This window comes from Acanthopagrus latus, chromosome 11 (genome assembly GCF_904848185.1).
Source record: "Acanthopagrus latus isolate v.2019 chromosome 11, fAcaLat1.1, whole genome shotgun sequence".
NCBI classification, from domain to species: Eukaryota; Metazoa; Chordata; class Actinopteri; order Spariformes; family Sparidae; genus Acanthopagrus; species Acanthopagrus latus.
The window spans coordinates 11,318,047-11,343,232 of record NC_051049.1 but is presented as its reverse complement, the minus strand read 5'-3'; the positions used below and the strand labels follow the sequence as shown (position 1 = coordinate 11,343,232).

Sequence of the window (25,186 nt, the reverse complement as noted above, 5' to 3'; positions counted from 1 at the left end):
CTTGTCACAGCTGTCTGTATTTAGCACATACTGTTTATGATTGATCACTTATGACAGATATTGAAAATGGCAATGGAGATTGCAATTAAATGGAAATGTTGTCTAGTCTTGCAAACCACTCAAAACGCTTAACAACACAAGTCAGCATTCACCCCTTCACAGACATGTTCATTTGGCTAGTCATTAGTTAGCTTCCCATAAATGCATCGCTGTTGATCTCTTTCTTCACTCCTTTACCTTTGTTTAAGTTAAATTCTTGTCCATCTTGGGACGTGAATTGAAGCTTGCTCTGGGTGTAATATTATTGCTTACAGCATCAGTTCCTCTGCAAGTCAACTGAAGCTCCAATCCTTTTGTGTGCAGTAGCACACAATGGTTTCAAAACATTAAGTGTGGCATTTCCTGAGTAGAAGTAGAACAGATAAGGTCACACACTGTAGTACTTCCCCATTCAAAAAATAAGTACACTCAAACCTGTCTCGGGAGCTCCTCAAACTGCCTCCACCATTCACCTTTGGTGTTGACCGAGTGTTTTCCTGTTTGTGTCACGTCTGGCTTTGGTATGACTGTAACACCTCAGTAGTACAATGTCTGTATACATATCAGTATTTTGTATAGGATTTTGCATACACCTGCCATACATGAGCGACATCGTTGTGACAATTCCTCCAATCATATCACATTTTTAAAACTTGAGTCCTCTTCTCTGGATTATTTTTTTGGGGTCATATGGGAGCTGCAGGAAGTGTCTGAGTGGCAGCAGGTCCTTAAATATTAAGTATACCATCTTAATAGATCTGCAATAATTAGATGATTAATTGATTAGATGATAGATTAGATTTTTGCCCTGCCATCTAACATGTACATTTTGTGCAACTCACTTTTCCTAAAAAGATCCATCAGGCATCTTCCAGTTACAAATTCTGTGTAAGCTGTGCATTCCTTAGATCCAGATTTATCTCTGCAACCAAATTAAAAGCAAAGCTGGTACCATGTTCTGCACTGACTTGTGATGTCTGTGTACGCACACACAAGACTACAGTACACTGAATAGGCCACCTATGCTCTAGCCAAGTCAGGGAATGATCCAGGGATTGAAATGTGAGCTGGTTTATGCTCCCCTTCTTTCTCTCTCACACCGTTTTCTCTGTGATGGCCGCAGGGAGAGAGCATGATGGAGTTATTAAGCATCGCTGAGACTAGAATAGTGACTGCAGGAGGAGGAGGTGGTGGGGTTGTGGTTTAGGAGAGGAAGGTGGAAAGGTAGGAGGAGAGAATTAGCACAAAAGAAAAGGGGAATTAGCGTTCGGGGATGGGAGGAGAATGGGAGAAAAGGGGAGCTTGGGACATAGGAATTAGGAATGAAGGAGGTTGGAGACATTACATGACTGAGTGAGAATCAACCCACCCCTCTCTGCTCTCTGAAGCCCCCACGGCCAGCCTGGACAGGCAGAGGTCAGCATGAGGTAGAGGAGGAGGCGGAGGGAGAGACCGAAGGAGAGAAGGGGTGCAGAGAGAGAGAGAGAGAAAGAAAAGGAGAAGGAGGGGTGTGCGTGAGATGGGGGCGCTAATGTGAACCAGCTGTAGAAACCTGACACCTAGAGAGTGGGTTAGAAATGAGAGGTGGAGGAGTGAGAAAGAGAGGGAAAGAAGGGCTGCAGGAAATTGCACGGAGTAAGAGAGGGATGGAGAAAAGAGGAGGAAAAAAAGTCCTCGTGGAGCAAAACAAAGAATCCCATAGATGAATTTAGTTGCAGAAAGCTCTCCCTTCTGCGTTGTTCATGAAAGTAGATCTGAGTTTGTCTGTGTGAAGGTGTTCTTGTGCAAAAGTTGTTTAGTGTCAAATGATTTGCATTGCTTATGTGTTAGTGTTGTATTCAGCAATAGACTTGTGTGGTAAGTTATCTCTTCCTCAGCGAGACACCACTCCCTTACATTAATGCGAATCATGCACAGCCTTGTCTGTTTGCCTCGGGCTCGAGTGTACAGCCAGAGGCTAATAATGAGCTCTCTATCTGCCAGTGAAACCTGAAGGACAGGGTGGTATCGTTTCCTGACGCCATGGCATGTGGTCCTGTCAACACGGGTTAGATGGCAGCAGTTGAATTTAAAAGAGATTACTATGCATCTTTCCTGTCAGCACTTTGGAGTTTTAACAAAAAAATGTCAAAAATAGGAAATAATTCTTCAAGAGTGGTGGAGGGTTGCATAAAAACTCAAAATTACGATATCCTTTACATCTTTTTCTTGCACATTGAGGCTAAAGCAAAAGTTGTTTTAGACTAGCTCAAAAGCACTTGTAATCAGGCTAAACATCACAACAAAGCACAAGTTTCAAATTTCCTCTCTTTCACTGAAGTGGCTATACTTGACTTTGAAAAATGTGTCTCGTATTCCACATAGTTTTAACAGTGAAAATGTGTGAAATGTTCCCAGTGAAACGTAAACCTGGCATTAACCTGGACACGGTGTTCTTTGTGTGACAGCCTGCTAATGTGATGTATGTCACAGGGCAGAAGGCCATGTCATTACTCCATGAGAGGGGGCGTAGAGGTCATCCAGGAGAAAAAAGAGCAGTCCTAACTCCCAGGACAGCCGGCCGTCTTGTTGTGATATCATGGCCAAGCTGTGTTTGTGTTTAGAGTGGGGAGGGACGTCTTTGTGTTTGTGTATTTATGTGTGTGTGTTTGTTTAAAGGCATGTGTTTTGGGGGTGTGCGCTGCAGACATGCTGATATAGACACGGAGAAAAGGAAGGGTGGCCATGTCTAATCTGAAATGTAGTCTGCCTCTTCTTTGAAGATTGTACATCAGTAATCTGCCATCTGGCTTATCTGTTTACCAACACTAGGAGTACTAGTAGTTTTAGAGAATATTTCAGTGAGAAAAAAAATGTATTGACAAGATGAGGCTCACAATATTCTATGTTTTTGTTTCTGTGCGTTTTTAGTCTTTTTGTGGCATTAGTTGATCAGTCTAAAGGATTATGGTGCATTTGTTGTCTATGGAATACAATATCAGGGGTTTGGCTTCACATACTATTATTAGTGGCATTGTTGTCAACAAGATGTTATATTTTCAGACCTATCCTTTAAGCTTGACTATAGTAAAATGCTTTCTGTCACACCATGTCTCAACAAATGGACATCTATAAAAGTCATATATCCTTATTTTTATGGTGTTGATTAATAGTTTTTTGTTTTTGTACACATGCCAATGCATTTGACACACTTAATATTTGAGAAACAAATATGTTAGTCAGTGTGGGAGTCTGTCCCAGATGTTGTTTATCATATTTGAAAAGACATTCGATGAGTCACACGTCTCACAGATGTGATTGATCTGTGAGACTACTGCCTGGCATGATTCATGACTCTCCTACTTTCCCATGCGCTCACAACCTAATATCTTCAAGCTGCTCTGGGGTGTGGTAGCCAATAATAAATACATTTTAGGAAGCGTGAGGCTGGATTTCAGATAATTCTCACCTCTCTGTTTCATCTCAGTTTTATATGGCTCATGACTCCGATCTCTGATTCTTCCCTTGTATGTTTTTACATCCTAGAGGCCTCCTTATTAGTGAAATGAGAATCCTTTTCTTTTTTTCACATTTGTATGGTTATGAATGAGGGTATTAATCTGTCTGTGCTTGTGTGTGTTAGTTACTGTGTGTCGTATATCTACTCTCCCATTATGTTACCTGAGCCCCTCCAGGGAGGCCGGTTTAGAGGCCTGTGTAAGAGGCAGCAGGTCGCTCTGTCGCCCACAGTCCCCAGACAGTGTGTCTGCCATGTGCCCTACACACACACACACACACACACACACACACACACACACACACACACACACACACACACACAATGCAACAGACAGCTGATCAAAATAGCGTAGACATGAAATCACCTGTCAAGTACCATTTTTGCTCGGTAACAGAATAATACCTCTGACCAAACACTGTCACACAGAGAAGTGGTGAGTGAAAGTGGGAGGGACCACGAAATACAGAGGAATAGAAAGCGATGAAGGGATCGACGTCTCTGATAGGATCCCTGGTGAACATATTGTGTAATATTGTAATTTCCTTCCCACTGCTCGGCATACAGCTGAATCACTTTACTGACATGAGACATGAGAGATCGAAAGGAACGGGTGATGAATAAGCAGAGGGAAAAGGCACACTTACGCAGAAACAATTTGTAGTCTAAATGTGGTCAAAACACAATAGATAAGTCTTTTAGTCATACACTTAACAGGATTTTGAGAACAGTTCCTCGAAAAAGGTTGCTCTCCTTAAATTGTGGACACATTTATAAACACTGAATCATTATTTATCTGTTGGCAGGAGTATTTTTCATCTGTTAGGACAAATAATTGCTGGTGCTTTCCACTTGTTTTTTAGTTTCTGCCAGTATTCAGTCAACAACTTCCAGATGACTCCATCTCACATCCTTCCACTTTTTAGCTTCTTCTTTGCCATTGCTGACCCCAGTTTAACCCTCACACAAAGCCTAACTTCCCCCTTTTCTCTTACAGTGTTTAACAGTTTAGGATTAGGGTTAACAGTTTGGACCTGTTATCTTAAGATTCGTTGTTTGGTTCTGGTCTGGTTTTAACAGTGTGTATTGTTTGTGTGAGGCTTTGGATAAAGCACTAAATTAATACTTTGCTAAATAATTTGCCATATCGTTTAAGGTTTGAGTAATTAAAAGTAATTTCTCTATTCACAACCACATGTTTTGCTCATAGTCCTATGTAGGGATTTGGTCTCCCACATACGATTGTTTGCTGAGCATTGTGCAGCAATGGAAAGACTGTGTATTTGACAGTCGTGTTTACCTGTACTGTTTCACTTATTTCTTTGATGTTTCCATGTGTACGATGGCACACACATCAAACACCTCCATCCATTGGTGTGCAGATGCTGTTGTGTCTGCTATCAGTGCTGTTGTCTGATGTGGTGCGTTACGTGCACCTGACAGAAACCCATTCTATTGTTTCATTTGTTTGCATTCCTGTCAAGCACATACACAAACTTTTGTCTTTTTGCTTAACTCATCTTTCAGTTTATTGTCTGCATTGAGCAGTGATTAAATTTAAATCCTTGTGTGTGTGCTTTGAATGCTCCATCATTGATTTCTGTGTTCTGTTGGGTGTGTCCAGGTGTGCACCAGGCTTCCTGGGAGAGTACTGCCACCATAAGGACCCGTGTCATCCTGGCTTTTGCCAGAATGGAGGGAACTGCTCTGTTTCCATGTTAGCTGGAGTACCTGTACCTGGCAGCGCCAGCTGCACCTGCCCTCTCGGCTACACCGGCCAGCACTGCCAAACTCCCCAGAACTCCACGTGTTATCCCAACAACCCCTGTGCCAACAACGGCGTCTGCACCCTCCTGTCACTTGACAAGTACAAGTGCGAGTGTACCAGAGGATGGACAGGTGAGTACTGTTTAATCATCTCGTAGGAGTTTGCCACAAGGGAAATGATAGCTGTCTTTGTTTATTGTCAGAGCACTAAAATATTTTTAAACATCCTGAATGCAAATTTAAAGTTTGTTGTAGCGTAACTGTTTTTCCGTGTTGTTACAAAATGGTTTTTACAACACTGTGATAGCAGATAATTTTAAGCCATTTGAGAAGCCTGTTATTATCTCCACCATGGTTAATTTTTGGTCCTGCTTTTAGGCTGATAGGAGCGTATCTAGGGCTGTGTATTGAAAATAATGTATTGATGACAGCGCTGATGCCGATACCTTGACTTCAATATTGGTTCCTGAACCTACTGTTTTTCTTGCATGCCTCAAGAAAGCCAGTCACTGTTCGATCTTAGCACAGCAAGCATACTGCATGCTTATTTGGCTCACTGATGCTGATGAGATTAAGTCCTCGGGTATTGAAAATTGGTTTCAAGTAGAAAAATTGAAAAAAATTTTTTTTATTAAAATATCAGATTTAGAAGTCCGCGCAACTTAGAAACATTCCAGTTTGTCCCAAAGATATCACAGGATAAGACACAACATGTTACGAGAAGTGTTGCAAATGCATTTTCCTCAAGTGTCTAAGCCATGGTTCTACATAGATGCTCACATGGATATGTGATAGTCACAGCACTGTAGCACACTGTAACTCCACTTTGTGTTCACTCCCAGGGCTGCGGTGTGAGCAGGAGGACAGCTGTCTATCCAGTCCCTGTGCCAACGGTGGAACGTGTAGCTCTCTGTCTGGTGGCAGCTACACGTGTTCCTGTCCACCTGGCTACACAGGTCCTCGGTGCCTTAATGACACAAATGAATGTGCTGCCACACCCTTTATATGCCAGAATGAGGGAGTATGCGTCAACACCCCTGGCTCTTACAAGTGAGAATCAAGATTTTGACAAGCAAAGATCTGTTGGATCAGCTGTTTAATGTAATGACTGAATGACATGAAATGGACTCTGTCATTGTTACAGGTGTAACTGTGCCCCTGGGTTTACTGGCAGACACTGTGAAAGCTCTTACATCCCTTGCTCACCTTCACCGTGCCTAAATGGGGGCACCTGCCACCAGACCTCTGAAAGCAGCTACTCGTGCCACTGCCTTCCAGGTAGGAGGGTTTCAAATTCTAAAAAAACTAAACTTGTATCACTCTTTCTTAAAAGCTGAATATGAACCAGAGAAAAAGTAAACTAAAACTACTCCAACATAGACATGGACCGTGTTGGTTCTGGGTGAGAGACTGAAACAATTTAAAAAAAGGGATTTGAACGTAGGAAGACAAAAATGGATTGCAGACTGAGTAGTATTCAGTGTAGAAATCAATGTAGCTTTGAGCTTCTGTATTGTTACATTAAGTTGTTTGAGGTGCAAACAATCTGATCCTGTTGGCTGTTTTGTGTTACTCAAAGTGCGCTGTCAGTCTGATACACTTTAAGAGTAGACACAACAAACACGCAGTCACATACAGCTGCTGTTTATACACTACCACGACATGTCATATTATGTACACCAGAGAATATAATACCACAGCTGTTGCATTTGGGTGCATGTCCTCTCCACTGGACACATAATGATAAAGTGAATGTCTCTCTCTTTCATTTGTGCCAGGTTTCAACGGGACCAACTGTGAGAACAACATAGACGACTGTCCCGGTCATCAGTGTGCCAATGGAGGAACTTGTATGGATGGAGTAAACACCTACAACTGCCAGTGCCCTCCAGAGTGGACTGGTAAGTGATTTGTGTTTAAGATTGTGTTTAAGTGCTCCTGTGACTACGGTTGCACTCGCACAGGTGTTTGTCATGTACAGTGTGTGCCTCAGGGCCTTAAAGCCATGTTGAAACAAAGCATTAGAAAAGCAGTATTGTGAGTTGTAGACATTTTCTCATAGTGGGCGATGATGACGATTGAAAGATAAAAAGAAATAAGCTGTTCACATTTCAAAGTAATCTACCAGGAAATACATTTTTGATTATTTGATTGGGCACCGGAGTGTTTTGTTGGATGGCTGTAAGCTGTTAGAAGTTAGAATTTGAGCCATGTTAAAGTTTTTGCTGGATGACCACCCACCATGTCTGTGGACTGGCCTCATTGTGATAAATGAGAGTGCCAATGTCAGTCAGAACTTGGCCGTTGCAATATTTTGTATGTATTTTTTCTGGAAGCAGTTTTTAAAAGTAGTTTGCATGCCTGCTGTTTCTAAAACAAAGCTCTGTTTTAAGAATTTTTTGTTGAATGTTCCATTTTCATTTCATGTTTGTGTCTTTACATTTTCACTTTCTTGACAATCTAGCCACATCACTGGAAAATAACTTTCTTCAAATCTTGACTTTTTCAGTTGAGCAGTTGAGAGTGCCATTTGAGCAGTGATGTGTAAATGCGTGTGCTGTGATCACTGATAAAAACTTGCATGCTTTCATGTTGTCTGCTTTGATATCACACTTCCTATTATTCCTCGGTACTGTTTCCTCATATAAAGGCCTTTACTTCACACAAGGTGTGTCTGTGCTAACACACTTGGCATCCCCAAGCTTTCTGTTGACAAAGCAAACAGTCATACATCAGTTTCCTAGAGCCTGTCTGAGTTTATATAGCACTAATCCAACCAGGGCAACCAAAGGCAATGTGAAGCTGAAACACAGTTTTTAAAAACATATTAAAAAGATCTCAAATATGGGTCTTTATTTGTATTTTTCGACCTAAAACTCACAAGGTTACACCTTGACTTTGCTGCATTGACTGCTAACATTATTTGCTTCATTGTTTCCCTTCTCTTCCTGTCCACCTCCTTGCCTCTCCACAGGCCAGCACTGCACAGAAGATGTCAATGAGTGTCGCCTACAGCCAAACACTTGCCAGAATGGAGGCACCTGCAGTAACCTGATCGGCAGCTATCAGTGTGTGTGTGTCAATGGCTGGAGCGGGGCCGACTGCTCTGAGAACATTGACGACTGCGCCACAGCAGCATGCAGCCCCGGCTCCACCTGTATCGACCGCGTCGCGTCATTTGTCTGCCTTTGCCCCCTTGGAAAGACGGGTAAGCCAGTATTGACAAACCACATGCAGATATTTTTTACACCAAATACTTGAATTGCATAACGTTGATAACTGCATTACAAGATATAATGTTAGATATTGTGAAATTGTCAATATCTGAAAGCAAATCTGGAAAACAGTTGAGAAAAAGGAACTTGATGTGATCCATGTCAAACAGTCAGAAACACTAATCATACCTCAGAGTAGATTTGAATTTCCTGCTGATTACTGACACATTCTTGGATTTGGATTAAGCCTCACCTTAATTATCCTCTCCCCAGCAGCAAATATGCATTTCAGTTTACTTTTCTCTGACCTCAGCAGAACCCTGTGTGGGATGTTTTTGTTTTCAGATCTTTTATTCAAAACATTTTACTCATTCCTTGTCAATGTGGTATTCTTTTCAGGTCTGCTTTGCCATAGAGACGATGCCTGCATCAGTAACCCGTGTCGAGAGGGCTCTCAGTGTGACACCAACCCCATCAGCGGCATGTTCAACTGCAATTGCCCACCTGGATATGTAGGCAACACCTGCAACATCGACAGAGACGAATGCAGCATTGGTGAGAAAGCAGAACACACACATAACATGTATCTGTGCCAGGCATCTGATCTGTTCTGCTTTTACTCACACCTCTTTCCTCTTCGTCATCAGGTACCAACCCCTGCGAGCACGGTGGTCAGTGTGTGAACACTGATGGCTCCTTCACCTGTAACTGTGCTAGAGGTTACTCTGGGCCACGCTGTGAGCAAGATGTCAACGAGTGTGCCTCCAGCCCCTGCCAGAACGATGGCACATGTCTAGACCGTATTGGGGACTACACCTGCATCTGCATGCCCGGTATAAATTTCTCAAGGACTTAGAAATAATCTTGCATAAAAAAATAAATAAATAAGAAAATTTAGACAAGTTCCTTATTAAGTTAATTTTCAAAGCAGTTGAGATGTTGTCTTCTGCAGACAGGGAGAGGTTGAATTGATAAGTTTGGATAGTCACCAAGGCAACACACCCATCTCAATAGTTTTATTAGAAATAGAAAAAAATGTTTGCACTCACACGTACATATGCTATTATTTTTTGATTTAAAGAAATGCTGTAGTTCACGGGAGAATATATGTTGGAAAGTTATGCAGTTAAAAGTTGGTAATTCGTTGAACCATTGCCTTATTATTACCATTAAAATATGTCACTGTTTTTTCATCTGTATATATTCTGCATAGAGGACTAAAAACAACTTTTTTTGGTGGAGGCAACTGATATTACTAGTGTTGAAGACGAAACTTAATAGAAGTGCCAATGAAAGGGGATTGAACTCTGTAATTTTCGAGAAAGGAAGAAATTATTTAAAAAACTTGTTTCTTGTCATGCATGAAGGATTCGCTGGGACTCACTGTGAGATAGAGATGAACGAGTGTAGCAGCTCGCCCTGTTTGAACCAGGGTAAATGTCTGGACCAAGTCAGCCGCTTTGTCTGCGAATGTCCAGCAGGTAGGTATCCTTAAAGCTATGTAATTTAAGTATTTTTCTGATTGATTCTCTCTCCAAGAAAAATGGTCTTTTAATAAATGTGTTTGTTCATTGTGTTGTGTTTTTTGTTTTCAGGCTTCAGTGGTGAAATGTGCCAGATAGACATAGATGAGTGTTCCAGCACACCCTGTTTAAATGGGGCCAAGTGTATCGACCGACCCAATGGATATGATTGTGAATGTGCTGAAGGTAAAAGGAAATTACTAAATGTTAACTTGAAGTAAAAGCCACATTTTCCATAATCTAATTTGTCATGCCTGGACTGCGAATTCAAAATTAAGACAAGGGAAATGTCGATTGCTTCACATTAATCCCTATTTGACCCAGAAAATTATCGCTTGCGTAAGACTTTATTTTTCTAAGAAGAAATGTCATTCCCCAGGCTTCGCTGGTCCGCTCTGTGAGGAAAACATCAACGACTGTGTACCAGAGCCGTGCCACCATGGTTTGTGTAAAGATGGCATCGCCACCTTCTCCTGTGAGTGCCATGCTGGATACACAGGCTCCATCTGTAATATCCAGGTCCAGGAGTGCCACAGCAACCCCTGTCAGAACCGAGGGCGCTGCATTGACCTAGTCAATGCCTACCAGTGCAACTGCCCACCGGGAACCACAGGTTAGTACAACATACATTTCCTGAATAGTAAGACGTCTCTCATCTGTCTGACAAGCCAGTACTCTCCCACCCATTTTTATTCAGAGCCTCTTAGAAGGGGGTTTTCAGCCACTTTCTCTTCCAAAATGATGTTGCTGCCACTTGTTTTATGGTGTTTTAAACAAAGCTCTGCTCTGCTCAATGTCTGGTTGCTATAGTAACCATACAGCCTGAGCTATAAACAGGAAACATTTACAAGTTTTCATTCCTCCAACACTTTTCACTGAAGCATAATTTTATTTTGAAAGAATCTAAATGTGAGCCATTCTAGATAATCACCTCAGTCACATTAACGCATTTCTGATTTTGATTTATTTTTTCATGATTGATTCTGGTGGCAGCTTTAAAAGTTTAAGAGTGGCGGTAACTGCTTGAAATCAATGTTAAGTCCTCCATCCCCCACATTTAGAGCTTCCTGTATACCTATAAGGCACTCTGTGTGTGTGTGTGCATGTTTGTGTGAGTAGAAGTCACAAGTCTGGGTTAAGCGGTGCTGCCCCACGTTGCTCTGTGGATTAGCATGCTCAGTTCGGTACGCTGTACCACCCTGAGGCCTGGCACTGAAGTCTGTACTGTCCTCACTCAACCAAAAGTGGCATCACCCTGTCAGTTCTCAGTTTCTGGTTTTATGACCTGACTTTCACTTCTCCGATGTACCTCGTTCTCTCTGTTCTGTCTAGTTTTCAGTTTCCGCTCTCTCTCTCTTCTCCGACTTTAACATTTGTGCCACTAATGTTGTTCTTGTTAGTTCTGGCTTTATGTCCTACTTGAGTCTTAGTCTCCTTTTTTGTGGAGTCTTACTCCCTCTGGTGTAGGATTTGTTAACTGCCACATTTTGTAAGTTATTAGATGCAACACATCACTCACTTCAGCTTTAAGGGGGTGTGACCAGCTGTGTTACTTTTATATCCAAGGAAAATTACACAGCCACATAAAATGAGAAACAACATGACTTGACTATTGCTCCTTTGTACGAGTTTGTCATTGTGTTTTTTCCACTTCCACACAGGAGTTAACTGTGAGATCAATGAAGATGACTGTGCCAGCAACCCCTGTGAGTACGGAGAGTGCCAGGATGGCATTAACGAGTACAAATGTGTGTGCGCCCCAGGATATACAGGTATGACCCATTAAAGTCAACATTGTAATGTTGTAAAATGTTCCAGAAATGAGGCAGGATCAAATGAATAAAAATGTATAGCAATACAGCCCAAGATTTGATTCTGTCACTGAACACAAGTTTTACAATAAATCCTGAATGAATCTGAATTACTCTCCAAAAGGGGTTAAATGTGACGTGCAGATCAACGAGTGTAACTCAAACCCGTGTATGAGCGGGGGAACCTGTGTGGACAAAGTCAATGGGTTCCACTGTTTGTGCCCGCCCACCACCCATGGCCCTCTGTGCCTCTCCGGGACCGACCACTGTGCTCCTCAGCCTTGTGTGCATGGAGAATGCATCGAACAGCAACACGGGTATGTTGTCTTTTTTTGCCACTCATGTTCCATGGTCCATCCATAAATATGGGTTAACATATACCGGCTATATAGTGTTAGTGGGAATTTAGAAGATCCATAAGGTGAAGTAACATTAGAGAAGACAGCAAAATACCTTTTCCCATGTTGCTCTCTTTTAAGCGAAGGCCTCCTGCAGTAGGGAAATTTCTTCCAGATGCAAAACATTGAAAACTGCCGCATCAGCAGAACTGGATTTTCATAATTTAATAATCCAAGCTACAACCGCTGGAATGGATGCTGGAAACGTCCTGCTGTTATTATTACCATGCAGCTAATTCCACATTTAAACCTGTGCTTGCCTTTCTTTTGTGTAAAGGTATCATTGTGAGTGTGAGGCCGGCTGGGTGGGACAACACTGTGAGCAGGAAAAGAATGAGTGCTTGTCCAATCCGTGCCAGAATGGTGGCAGCTGTTTGGACCGATATAATGGCTACACCTGTGTTTGTCTACCTGGATTCAGAGGTAATTATTATTATTTGTTCAGCATAGCATTACATGGCAATCAATAGATGAACTAACATTGAATTTTAAAATAAATATTTGAATATCCTCTCCTCTCTAATCAGGAGTAAACTGTGAGAAGAACATAGACGAGTGCGCGTCCGGACCCTGTCTGAACCAGGGTATCTGTATAGACTTGGTCAACAGTTACAGCTGCCAGTGTAGTCCACCATTCACAGGTTAGTGAGATCACTTTCCATTACACTAACATCCACTTGTCAGCATGCAGAAACAGTCATAGCAGCTGGATATCATTTTGGCAAAGAATTTGATTCACTTGCTGTTTCATCATTATCATTATTCACTGTCTGTGTCATGTCAAAACAGGTAAGCACTGTGAGGTGGAACAGGTTCCCTGTGCCTCTCATCCATGTGAGAGGGGAGGAGTGTGTCGCCCGACTGCAGACTACACCTCTTACACCTGTCGGTGTCCCGCTGGCTGGCAAGGTATGTATGTGTGTCTGAGTTTATGAGTATGTGATTAAGGGCTGCAACAACAACCCAAATATGTTCAGTTTACTGTCATAGTGAATGAAAGTAACCACAAAACATTCATATGTAAGAAGCTGAAATTGGAGATTTTCGACTTTGTTTTCTTAAAAAGTAACTCAAAGCAATTTACTCAACTATCAAAATAGTTTCTGATTAATTTAATAGTTGTAATTAAATTGCTGCAGTTTTAATGTGAGATATGAGACAGAATGCCTGAGAATAAAGTCATTATTATGTTATTATGTATCACTGCTAATTTGATGCTAATATCTGTTTGTTCACAATTGTGCAGGTCCACGCTGCAGTGAGGATGTGAATGAATGCAAAAAGAACCCTTGCAAAAATAACGGTCGCTGCATTAATAGCCAGGGCAGCTACACGTGTAAATGTCAGCAGGGATACAGCGGACACAACTGTCAGACAGACATCGACGACTGCTCACCCAGTGAGTTTCATTTAGATTTATTCAGTCACTTTATTGAAGGATCTATGCACCCAGTGATTCCTGCATCTCTGAATGTATATCGGCTGTGTATTATGACTCCTATGTCATATTTTTTGTCTGGCGATATGCCATTAGAAAGCAGCACTGAAACTTCCTGAGATATTGAGTTACACATGGGTTTAAGCCTGTACATTCCAAGGAAAACTTGGAAGGTGCTTCAACAATACCTGTATCTGTTTCAGCCAGACTGCTAGTGGATTACTCACTGATAATGCTGACTGCTATTTACATAGTATGTTTGTTCACGGACAGCCTCTCATGCCTCTCTCTTCCCCTCCTGTAGACCCATGTCTGAATGGAGGCTCATGTGTGGACGATGTTGGGAGCTTCTCCTGCGACTGCCGCCCAGGTTTCGAAGGGGAGCGCTGTGAGACTGAAGTAGACGAGTGTGCCAGCCAGCCCTGCAGGAATGGTGCCATCTGCCGGGACTATGTCAACAGCTTTGTGTGTGAATGCCGACCAGGCTTTGATGGAATCCTGTGTGAACACAACATCCTTGAATGTACCGAGAGGTGAGCCTGAAAACCGGCATTTTATTATCATGCGTAAACTGAGATACAGATTATTCACTTCTCTCTTCATCTACTTCCCCACAGCTCTTGTCTTAATAATGGCACTTGCATTGACGACATCAACACTTTCTCGTGCCGTTGCCGTCCTGGTTTTTACGGGACGTTCTGTGAGTATGAGCAGAATGAGTGTGATTCTCAGCCCTGTAAGAACGGAGGCACCTGCACTGATGGCCTGGGAACCTACCGCTGCACCTGCCCTGTAGGATACAATGGACTGAACTGCCAGGTAAACAAACTTTTAAAACTACTAAAGTATCTGGAGTATAAGTATAGAGGTTGTTGTATGCTGTACAGATTTTCAGATATATGGAATTACATTTTTTTAAATAATTACAAATTGATTTAAGTAGAAGAAATTATTTGCATATGCAAAGCTGAATACTCACACACTGAAGAAAGCTTGACCAACTTGACGATCTCGATAAGAAAGTGGGTGTATCGAACTCATTAGCATGGCTAGATTTGGTATTATTCTGGTGTCTGTGTAACATTTGCAGCCAATACTGATTCTCCCTCCTTTTCATCTTTTGTATTCAGAACTTTGTGAACCTGTGTAGCCAGGTGCGCTGTCACAATGGCGGCTCTTGCTCTCAGACAGCAGCGACCTCCTGGACCTGCCACTGTACAGTGGGATGGACGGGACTTTACTGCGATGTACCCAACATGTCCTGCCAGGACTTTGCTGCTAGAGCAGGTGAGCTATCTCACCAAGCAACAACACATTAACTGTAATTAGAGGAAGGGCAGATAAGTCAACACAAGAGGAAAGGATCAGACAGAATCTTTAAATGCGCAGTAACTGTATGTTTACTCTCATATACTTGACTCCTCTACCAAATTACTGTAGGTCTGGAAGTTGAAAGTGTGTGTAAGAACGCTGGGCGGTGTGTGAATGTGGGTAATTCCCACAAGTGCGAGTGCCAGCCAGGATACACAGGGAGCTACTGTGATGAGATGGTCGACGAGTGCAAGTCAAACCCTTGCCGCAATGGAGCTACATGCAAGGGCTATCAGGGCACATACGAGTGTAAAGTAAGTAAATCCTCAGCTGTTTGTGTGTGTGTGTATGTTTGTTGTTGATGTATGCGTGCATAGTTTGTAAGTTTAAATCTGTCATGTATTACACAATGAGCTAACCTGTATTTCTCTTTTCATTGCTCCAGTGCAAACCAGGCTATCAGGGGGTGAACTGTGAGTACGATGTTGATGAATGCCACTCTAAGCCCTGCCTCCATGGAGGTACCTGCATCAACCTTATCAACCGCTTCACCTGCGCCTGCCCACCTGGAACACACGGTAAGTCTGCCAAACACAGGAGGAAGAACGTTAAAACATTACCTGTAAACATTCGTAAAGCACCTTTAAACCTCTTCCTATTAGTTGGCGCAAACGGCCACCAGTGGTTCACATTGTGGGGAAGAAATGTTGGATGTATAATAATTGTATCGTATATACTCATATGAATACCTCCAGGGTGCCTCTAAAAAATTATATTTAGAGCTGATAAGATGCTATCCTGAAAACAGTGTACAACTTTACTGGACACATTCAGTGATATCCATCTGTTCTCTGCTCTGTAGGAATCCAGTGTGAAGTGAACGATGATGACTGCGCACCCAAGCAAGGCTCCTGGGAACCTCGCTGTCTGAATGGAGGACAGTGCGTGGACGGTGTGGGCCGCTACACATGCTCCTGCCCCCCAGGATTCGTTGGAGAACACTGTGAGGGGGATCTCAACGAGTGCCTCTCGGCGCCCTGTTATGCTCCCGGCAGCCTCGACTGTGTGCAGCTGGTCAACGATTACCAGTGTCGCTGTCGCCTTGGATACACAGGTATGTTTGTAGTTGCTCAAAGGGACACAGCTGCACAATAGTTAGCTATTTTTTGTGTTAGAAAAGCAGCAAGGCTCATAATTATTTTCTCTTTTTGTATAACTTTCTTGTTTCTCCAGGTCGCCATTGTGAGTCCATGGTGGATCTGTGTCTGTCGAAGCCGTGCCACAACGGTGGCGTCTGCTCTATGAACATGAGCTCAGTTCATGGCTACACCTGCTCCTGTGTATCTGTAAGTTTCTTGGATAACATGGTTTCAGCGTTTTCTAATGAATTTGTGCTTGCTTTGAAAAAAGGTTTTCATTTAATTTCTCAATGCAAACATGCTTTATTCTTTTTTTTTTCTATGTGCTCTCTTAATCCGTTCATAAGCTGTATAACATTATACTTTGATTTACATCAAGGCCTGTATTAACAGCTCTGTGCTCTTCGGTTTTTCACATTGGCATGCCATGAACTGCATGTTTTTTGTTTAGATTTTTACCTCAAATTTCAAGTTTACATTATGAACCAGATGCAAAGTTTGTCTGGGGAAAAAAAGCTGTTATTTGGAGGTGAAAAAGTTACATATTGTTGCTTATCATTCTGCATCATCATTCTGTATTAATCTGCCCTTTTCCAGTTATATTCTTACTAATCAATTGATTAGTTATCCAATCCTCCAGATTCGACTTTTAAACAGTGAACTTTAACTTAGGAAAATGAGGAACACAGATTACTACAAATTATGTTAAATGTTTAATCATCTTTTTTTAATGAATTACATAAAAAACATGTTAAGATCCATAAAGCCCAAAAACATCCTCAACAAACTACATCATTAGTGTGTTACTGACGCTTCATAATCACTATAGACTTAGAGAATAATGGATCAGTCTCATTCATCTGTATGATCACAGTGAGAATTTATTGTATATAAATAAACTGAGTGACTTTAGAAGATGTTGAGAGATGACAGGTGGCAGAGTTTTCCTTTCCTTTGCTCTCATACTTCAACATTAGTCTTTTCTCACTAAGTACTTGTTTGTCTCTCCACTAACCTCTTGCTCCCTCTTTTACTCTCATGCTTGCTTCAGAAGGCCACACCATGGCTCAGGTATAGTAGACATAGCAGCAGATCTGTAGGAGATCCTAAACATACATTAGTTAAGATAGTTAGTTTTTTACTTCAGATGCAGTTTTATTGGCTACACATGTGTACTCCAGCATTACTTTAAAAATATATTGTTATCACACATTTTGTGTTTTTATAGGGCTTTACTGGGTTAAACTGTGGCGACATAGAAGGCTACAGTTGTGAAAAGCTACGATGCCAGAACAGCGGGCGCTGCGTGGTGTCCACAGCTGGCCACCTGTACTGCCATTGCCAGCCAGGCTTCAGTGGGGCACACTGTGAGAATCAACTGAGGTGTCCGTGGCCCTGCCAAAATGGAGGAACCTGCGACCAATCCAAGCCGTACCAGTTCAGCTGCCACTGCCCCCCACACTTCACTGGACGTTACTGTGAGAACAAACTACCCTCATCTGGCCCTCCAAGCTGTCCGTATCTTCAGTGTGGGCAGCATTCGCAGGATAGAGTGTGTGACGATCAGTGTAACAACCATGAATGTCAGTGGGATGGAGGAGACTGCTCGCTCAACTGGCAGAAGCCATGGGAAAACTGCACCGCCAGTATCCCCTGCTGGGATCGCTTTAAGAACAGACAATGTGATAAGGAATGCGACAACCCTGGGTGCCTCTTTGATGGCTTTGAATGTCAAGACTTAAGTCCCTGCAAGTACGTAACCCTTGTCTATATTTTGTCACTGCATTTGCAGTTACCTACAAAGTCCAAACATGTTTTGAAGCCACATCACTCAAAAGTTTTACTGTGTTTTTTCAGGTATGACAGGTACTGCGCAGACCACTACGGTGACGGCATCTGTGACCGGAGCTGCTATACGGAGGAATGTGGCTGGGACGGCTTGGACTGTTCTGGTGACACTCCAGCCAATAAGATCACTGGCACTCTGGTGATAGTGGTCCGGCTGCAGCCTAAGGAGCTACTTGGAGACATAAGGGGTTTCTTGCGCTCACTGGGAGCCCTGTTGCACACTAACCTGCAGGTTAAGCGGGATGAAAACAAAAAGCTAATGGTGTACCCTTACTTTGGGGTGGAGGAGTTTGGACGCCATGGACAGAGGAGCAGAAGCAAGAGGGAGCTGGAGAGGGAGGTTATTGGGTAAGGATAGTTCATGATGGCATACTCACAAGCTCTCAGATAATAATTGGTAGCTTCAAATGAATCACCAATCAACTGTGCGACATTAACTGTTTTCTATTTTTATATGTTTGTCTGCACAGATCTGTGGTGCACCTGGAAATCGATAACCGCGAATGTTCCCTGAGTTCTGTCGAATGTTTCTCCAGCACTGACGAGGCTGCGTCCTTCATTGCTGCAGCACACATCAAGGCTGAACTGCCATACCCTCTCGTATCTGTCAACAGTAGTAAGTGGTTCAGCAGTTAGTGCAATTTAACTGGTTTGTTTAGAGGTAAAAACCAAAATCAAAGAAAAAAAACGCTGGTACTCAGACTTGTCTTGTGTCCTCCAGGTCAGGCGCGCATTGATCCACATACACAGGTTTTACCATACCTGGTCGGATTGGCAGTGGTTATTATTCTCCTTATCCTGGTTCTGGGGATGCTTGCAGCCAAGAGGAAGCATAAGCATGGTGTCCTGTGGCTTCCTGATGGCTTCCTGGCCAATAAAAATGACAAGAGGAGAGAGCCTGTGGGACAGGATGACTTTGACATGAAGTGAGTGGATGGAAAACATTAAATCAAAATCAGACTGCACTGCTACTGTAAGGAAACCTTTGTCAAAAACCTGAAACAGCTCAATTGCATCAGTAGAAAGCTGTGGTTGTACTGGCTAGCTCCCAGAAATCAATACTGGTGTTTGATTGAATGTGAAGCAGAGCTGGAACATAGCATGCATCCTGTGTCTTGGATAAATATAAGCAGAACAAAATGTCATTCTTGTCTAAACATGTTTTTCTTCTATTAGGAATTTCAAGACCCAGGATGGAGCCATGATTGATGGAGGACAGAGTCAAAGATGGCTGGAAGATGAGGTCCCATCCAAGAAACCCAGAGTAAGGGAACTGAGAATAAAAAAGAAAAGACTTGTCTCAACAAAGCTAAAGGATGGTAGTCGTTTAAATTATATTGGGCAGGGAATGTGTGGAGGAAAGGTTTTTGGTTGTTGCGAATGTTCTGTCAAGTTCTGCTACTTTTTTATAGACCGAAGACAAGCCCTTGCTGCCCATTGCTATGGACGGAGGTGTTGACCGAAGGGAGTGGACGCTGCAGCATCGAAAGGCCGCTGACATCACCCTCACTCCCCCACAGGCCGACCTGGACACTGACTGCTTGGATGTTAACGTCAAGGGTCCTGGTGAGAAAAATGCACTTCTTAATCTCTAGAGCTGACTGATTATCATTCATTTGTCAAATAATGAATTTCTCCCTCAGATGGTTTCACCCCACTGATGTTGGCGTCGCTGCGTAATGGTGGAGGCCCCGACTGCAGCCTGCACGGGGAAGAGGAGGAGGAGAGTGGAGGAGATGAACCAGGACCGAGTGTCATTTCAGACCTGATCTCTCAAGGTGCTTCTCTGTTGGCTCAGACCGACCGTACGGGAGAAACGGCGCTTCACTTGGCTGCCCGCTACGCCAGGGCTGATGCTGCCAAGAGACTGCTGGATGCCGGAGCCGATCCCAACGCCCACGACAACATGGGGAGAACTCCGCTGCATGCTGCAGTGGCAGCTGATGCGCAGGGAGTCTTCCAGGTGAGACAATAGATCAGCCAAAACAGTTTTTTATTAGCCACTGCTTTAACTGTAGTCATGAACAAAGTCTGTCATGTATTCATCACCTGTAATCCGTCTGTGTTCTTCTCTCAGATTCTGATCCGGAATCGTGCAACAGAACTGGACTCCCGCATGAACGACGGCACCACTCCACTGATCCTGGCAGCCAGGCTTGCCGTTGAGGGGATGGTGGAGGAGCTGATCCACTGCCATGCTGACATCAACGCTGTAGACGACCATGGTCAGCAAACCTGTCAATTGTCTTATTGTTTTAATGGATGTCTGATGTATGCATTTGAGTAAGTTATGTGCACAGTTATTCTCATTACAGTATATTGAAACTGCAGTTTTCGTATGAGGAATCATGCTAGTATTTAAGCAGGACAAACTTCTATGCCAATCTGAAGCGTTCATGTTAGTCTGCTTGGATAATAAAACATCAACCTTTAAGAGATTTGATTAATACAAGAAAATATTGGAGATAATTGTAATAATTTATTTCTGGATCTCATGGGGTTTTTTTTTTTGTCTCTTCTCACTGTTTCACCGTTTTAGGCAAATCTGCTCTGCACTGGGCAGCTGCAGTTAATAATGTCGAAGCAACTCTTGTCCTTTTGAAGAATGGAGCTAACCGTGACATGCAAGACAATAAGGTTTGTTCTTGTGTTTTCACTTGTGCTACTTCAAAGTGTTCCTTTGTTCCTTAGTTTTCTTTTTAGTTAGTCTTTTTTTTTGCTTATCATGAATGAGCAGTGGTATCCCAGTTATACAATTTAAAGTACCTCAGTAGAAAACGTCTCAAATAAAAGTTATATTCAGTCATTACAAAATGATAAAAGCTTTACAAATATCTGTAAAAAGTAGTATTTAATCTACGTAAAATAAACCCATCAGTTTTATTTTCAGTTTCTTAAATACACAAGTCCTATCAAAATGTCGACAGACTCTTCTCAAACCACCCCTCTATTGTTTATCCATAGGATTAGTTTAGACACTTGCAAGCACACTGCTTCCAGCTCAGTCTTTATATACTTCTCTGTCAAGCCTAAGTTGGTCTGCACGTCTGGCCAATGCAGAAAGATAAACCAAGTTAACTACAAATATTTTAACATGTACAGATTATAGTACTACTAAAAACAAAATCAGTCGTAAGTATAGGTACATTCTACTTGTAAGTTACTGTTCTGAACTAAACTGTAAAAGATTTAAAAGTTTCCAATATGTGAATATTGATTTTGTATTTTATGACATTGTGCGCAACACATATTTATCATTTTCTGTGTGTCCTTCAGGAGGAGACGCCACTGTTCCTCGCAGCCAGAGAGGGCAGCTTCGAGGCAGCTCAAGTTCTCCTCGACCACTACTCCAACCGTGACATCACTGATCACCTGGATCGACTGCCCCGCGACACGGCTCAAGAGCGTATGCATCATGACATAGTGCGCCTGCTGGACCAGTACAACTTGGTTCACAGTCCACACAACGGGCCTAACCACATGGGTGGGGGAAACTCTGTTATGTGTGGGGCCAACGGAGCAGGCTTCATCGGCATGCGCCCCGGGCCGCAAGGAAAGAAGAGCAGGCGTGGCGGAGGTGGAGCAAAGGTGGGAGGTGTTGGCGGGGGAGCTAAAGAGCTTAAAGACATGAAAGCGAAGAGAAGAAAGAAGCCCGCTGGAGGAGAGGCGCCAAGCGTGGTTGCTGGAGTGGGAGGAGGAAATGGAGGGGGTGCAGGAGGAGGGAGTGCTAACGGCGTGAAGGCAGCAGGAGGACTTCCGGAGAGCTCTGTCACCATGTCACCTGTTGACTCCCTGGAGTCGCCGCACTCGTACACAGGCGACGTGTCCGCCGCTGTCTCCACAACAGCAAACTCCCCTCCCCTTCTCAGCAGCCCCACCTCCAGACCTATGCTGCCCCCCGTCAGCCACATGCTGGGGCAGCAGCAGAGCTGGGTGGGCATGACCAAGCATGGCTACGGCAGCCACCTGTTTAACCTCGTACCGCACCAGATGGGGGGCTCTCACCCTGGCATGGGCCAACACCACGGCCAGGGGCCGATGCTGACTCCCATGAACGTCACCATGAGCAGAGAGCAGCTCCCGCCCATCGTCACATTCCAGATGATGGCGCCTGGAGGAGGCCAGGCCATGCTGAAGCAGCCTCAACCGGGGCAGGTCCAGGTCACACAGTCCCAGGGGCAGAATCAGGCTCACTCCCAGCAGGGCCCAGGCCACCTGCACTGCTCCCAGAGTATGATGTACCAGATGTCGGAGCAGATGGGCATGGCGCATGGGCTCCCCCACACCTTGCAGCACGCTCACACCGTCAGCCACGGAGGCCACAGTGGGATCGAGGGTCAGTCTCGGCAGCTGCCCTCCTATCCACCTATGCAGAGCCCCGTGGATAAATACCCCACGCCGCCTTCCCAGCACAGTTACACCACCGCCGGCTCAGAGGGCACCACCCCCGGCAACTCTGCCCATCCACCCAGCGAGCACCCATATCTCACTCCTTCGCCCGAGTCCCCAGACCCTTGGTCGTCATCTTCGCCACACTCCAACTCGGACTGGTCTGATGTCACCACCAGCCCTACCCCTCTGGGCAACCCACACCATGCACTGCCATCCTCACACCACACACACATTCCAGAGCAGGTGCAGCTGCAGCAGCAGTCGCAGCAGATGCAGCAGGCCTCTCAACAGCCTCAGCTCGGAAACATGCAGGTGTTTGCGTAGGCCGGCCCAAGGAAAGCATGAACAATCTGACTTTGGGGTTCTGTGTAGTTAAGTAACACAAAGTGACTCTCACGATGCTTTTCTCACTTCTCTTGTTAACTCTCTTTGTTTGTTCTTCATTATATTAATCGGTCACCTCCCCTTTTCATGTTCTCTCCTCCTCTTTGCACTTAAGAAAACTGTGTATAGTTTCTAAAACGTTGTTGAGTATTATCACCTAGAAAGCAAAAAGTTCTCAATACCAAAAAACGTGGAATTAGTCATCTGTCACAAGTTACAATCAGTTTTCCATGTTGTGCCTTCAATCCCAGCTGAGCCTCCTCTGCTCTCTGCCGGCCAAGTCCAGACTTTTTCTTTTCGTCCTCTGGCGCCTGAACACAAACTGTTTATTGAGGGATCATCAAGGAAGTGCCAAGCAGATGGCAGCCAGCTGGTATTGCATCAGAAAACAGACTGCTGAGATGGACACTGAGAGGACGCTCCACATTGATATTGTCTGATTTTGGAGGATGTTGTTTAGCTCTGCTTTATGCTACCCTTGTTTTTATTGTTTAACGTGATAAGCCTAATACTAACTCCTCGTCGAAAACCATTCACTCTACTTTTTTTAATATGATGGGTCATATTCAGTCAATGCTTTAATTCAAAACTACCTAGTTGCCTTTTTTGTTTTTTTTTACTTCTGCATTTTTAATGTGCTAAAGGGGGAATTTTATAAAAAATACTGTTGCGTGACTAGAAAGACAAGAGAATTACAGATGATTCAGTAAGGCACACAGATGTATCTTGTTACTAAGGGTTAAATGTATTCACTGCATTGATTAAACCTGAGTTATAAGTGTTTCCTATCAAACACACATGGAACGTTCAATAAATGGAGTTTTTACTTGCACATTGTCAGTGCAGTGAGAACACAGCGTATTACTCCTGTCATAGGTAGGTGCTGTTACAGAAACACAGAAGAGTCGATTTAATACCAAATCCGATGCAGTTACGTCTCACCACTATTATTCATGTGTTGTTGAGGGATTCATTCAGAAGCTTGACGAACTTTATGCAAATACATACATTAGTTTAATATGTTGTATGATGAAATGTACATAGACTTACAGCACATTCTGCTTGTTATTACTGAGCTCCGTTTGGCAAAGATGTGTTGACATTTTAATGTTTTTTTATATGAATTCTGTTGGCACTTCAATGATTCTGAATGTTACAGAGGTGCATGTTTCTACCTTTTCTAAGCCGCCTCTATATTTTCTTTTCCAAAATCATTTAACCAGTTTTGCCTTTTTTGCTTGACTACAATCAGTGTATCTGTGCACCTTTTTTTTTAATTGTCATGATTCATAAACCAAGTCAGGAGGTGAGTGAGGTTTGATAAAGTATTTTTTTTTGGTCTTTTTTCTTAAAGATGATGTTGATCATAGCTTTGTGTTACTGTTCTGTGAACACAGACAATCATTCGCTGGTTTATTTTTGACACTTCAAAACGGAGCATCACTGTCTCTAAGACCAAATTTATTTTTTCTCCTGCCAAAAATGTTCATTATGACCACTTTTTTGGTCAGTTGTTACCCTCTTTTTAGTTTGTGTTGTGGTGTATTAAAGACTTTTGACAGCACACACATCAGTTACCAAGAAACATTGTTTTGGTTTAAATTACTACTGCAGATATTTTCATATTTCAGCCATATTCCCTTTTACGTTTTCTCTGTTCTTCACAAAACACAAGTGCTGTACATCAAGGTGTCAGTCAACATTTTTCTGTTAAGAATTTGAGCACGTCAGATCCCGTTCATTTGCGAGGCAATTTCTCCATGTTGTGAATATAAAATGTTTTTTGTTGTTGTTGTACTTTTCTCTGTTAACCAAATAGCCTATGATGATAATATACATGCCATATGAAGTAGTGTTCACAATGTTTGTATAAGGTAGAACTAAAACTGATGATAAAATAAGTTGTCTGTTGCAGAAAAACCAAATTATCAGCCAAATGTGCTTACTGAAATAAAGCCCAGATCTTCATAGATTTTTGCACTCATGTCTTTTTTTTATATAAATATTGTCAACAGGGTCAGACTCAATGTCGGTGTTTGAAATGCTAAATAGTAATTGTTTCACAGTTTGAATGTGGCAAATGGTAACAGATGCTGGAGTCAACTTTATTTCAAAGTATAAATAAAAGGTTCAGGATAGCAACTTGATTCTTTTAATAGATTTCATTGTGATTACAGGGGGAATTCAGTACTGAACATAAGTTCACTGGAAAATAACGCCAATAATCAACTTCTTGTTAATAACAAATCACCAAAGTCAGTGGTATCTGTCCTATAATTTCATATCCTTCAGAATTGAAAAATTAAAGGAATGTGTGTGGGTGAGTGATTCAAATGTGCCCATTCAACACTGTTAACATCACAGACAAGGTTCTGTTGTTAATGAAAAAAGTTGGAGACACTGGGTCAAGTGTAAACTAAACAGA

The 25,186-nt window shown here is 42.9% G+C and overlaps 1 protein-coding gene across 1 annotated transcript in view; it reads left to right on the top strand.

Moving 5' to 3' along the window:
- The window catches only part of notch2 (notch receptor 2), a 45,997-nt gene extending 21,264 nt beyond the window's left edge, over nt 1-24,733 (top strand). Inside the window, exons 3-35 of the mRNA XM_037114110.1 lie at nt 5,160-5,434; nt 6,145-6,352; nt 6,447-6,580; nt 7,081-7,203; nt 8,277-8,510; nt 8,917-9,072; nt 9,165-9,350; nt 9,885-9,998; nt 10,113-10,226; nt 10,420-10,653; nt 11,702-11,812; nt 11,976-12,168; nt 12,527-12,672; nt 12,777-12,890; nt 13,039-13,158; nt 13,496-13,648; nt 13,992-14,220; nt 14,305-14,506; nt 14,818-14,974; nt 15,128-15,312; nt 15,444-15,576; nt 15,861-16,112; nt 16,232-16,344; nt 17,366-17,889; nt 17,995-18,333; nt 18,456-18,601; nt 18,707-18,911; nt 19,162-19,249; nt 19,398-19,551; nt 19,629-19,948; nt 20,063-20,210; nt 20,525-20,622; nt 21,262-24,733. Coding sequence (XP_036970005.1) covers nt 5,160-5,434; nt 6,145-6,352; nt 6,447-6,580; nt 7,081-7,203; nt 8,277-8,510; nt 8,917-9,072; nt 9,165-9,350; nt 9,885-9,998; nt 10,113-10,226; nt 10,420-10,653; nt 11,702-11,812; nt 11,976-12,168; nt 12,527-12,672; nt 12,777-12,890; nt 13,039-13,158; nt 13,496-13,648; nt 13,992-14,220; nt 14,305-14,506; nt 14,818-14,974; nt 15,128-15,312; nt 15,444-15,576; nt 15,861-16,112; nt 16,232-16,344; nt 17,366-17,889; nt 17,995-18,333; nt 18,456-18,601; nt 18,707-18,911; nt 19,162-19,249; nt 19,398-19,551; nt 19,629-19,948; nt 20,063-20,210; nt 20,525-20,622; nt 21,262-22,701 — 7,348 coding nt within the window. The 3' untranslated portion in view covers nt 22,702-24,733. The remainder of the gene's footprint in view (nt 1-5,159; nt 5,435-6,144; nt 6,353-6,446; nt 6,581-7,080; nt 7,204-8,276; nt 8,511-8,916; nt 9,073-9,164; nt 9,351-9,884; nt 9,999-10,112; nt 10,227-10,419; nt 10,654-11,701; nt 11,813-11,975; nt 12,169-12,526; nt 12,673-12,776; nt 12,891-13,038; nt 13,159-13,495; nt 13,649-13,991; nt 14,221-14,304; nt 14,507-14,817; nt 14,975-15,127; nt 15,313-15,443; nt 15,577-15,860; nt 16,113-16,231; nt 16,345-17,365; nt 17,890-17,994; nt 18,334-18,455; nt 18,602-18,706; nt 18,912-19,161; nt 19,250-19,397; nt 19,552-19,628; nt 19,949-20,062; nt 20,211-20,524; nt 20,623-21,261) is intronic.
- The last annotated feature ends 453 nt before the right edge of the window (nt 24,734-25,186 follow it).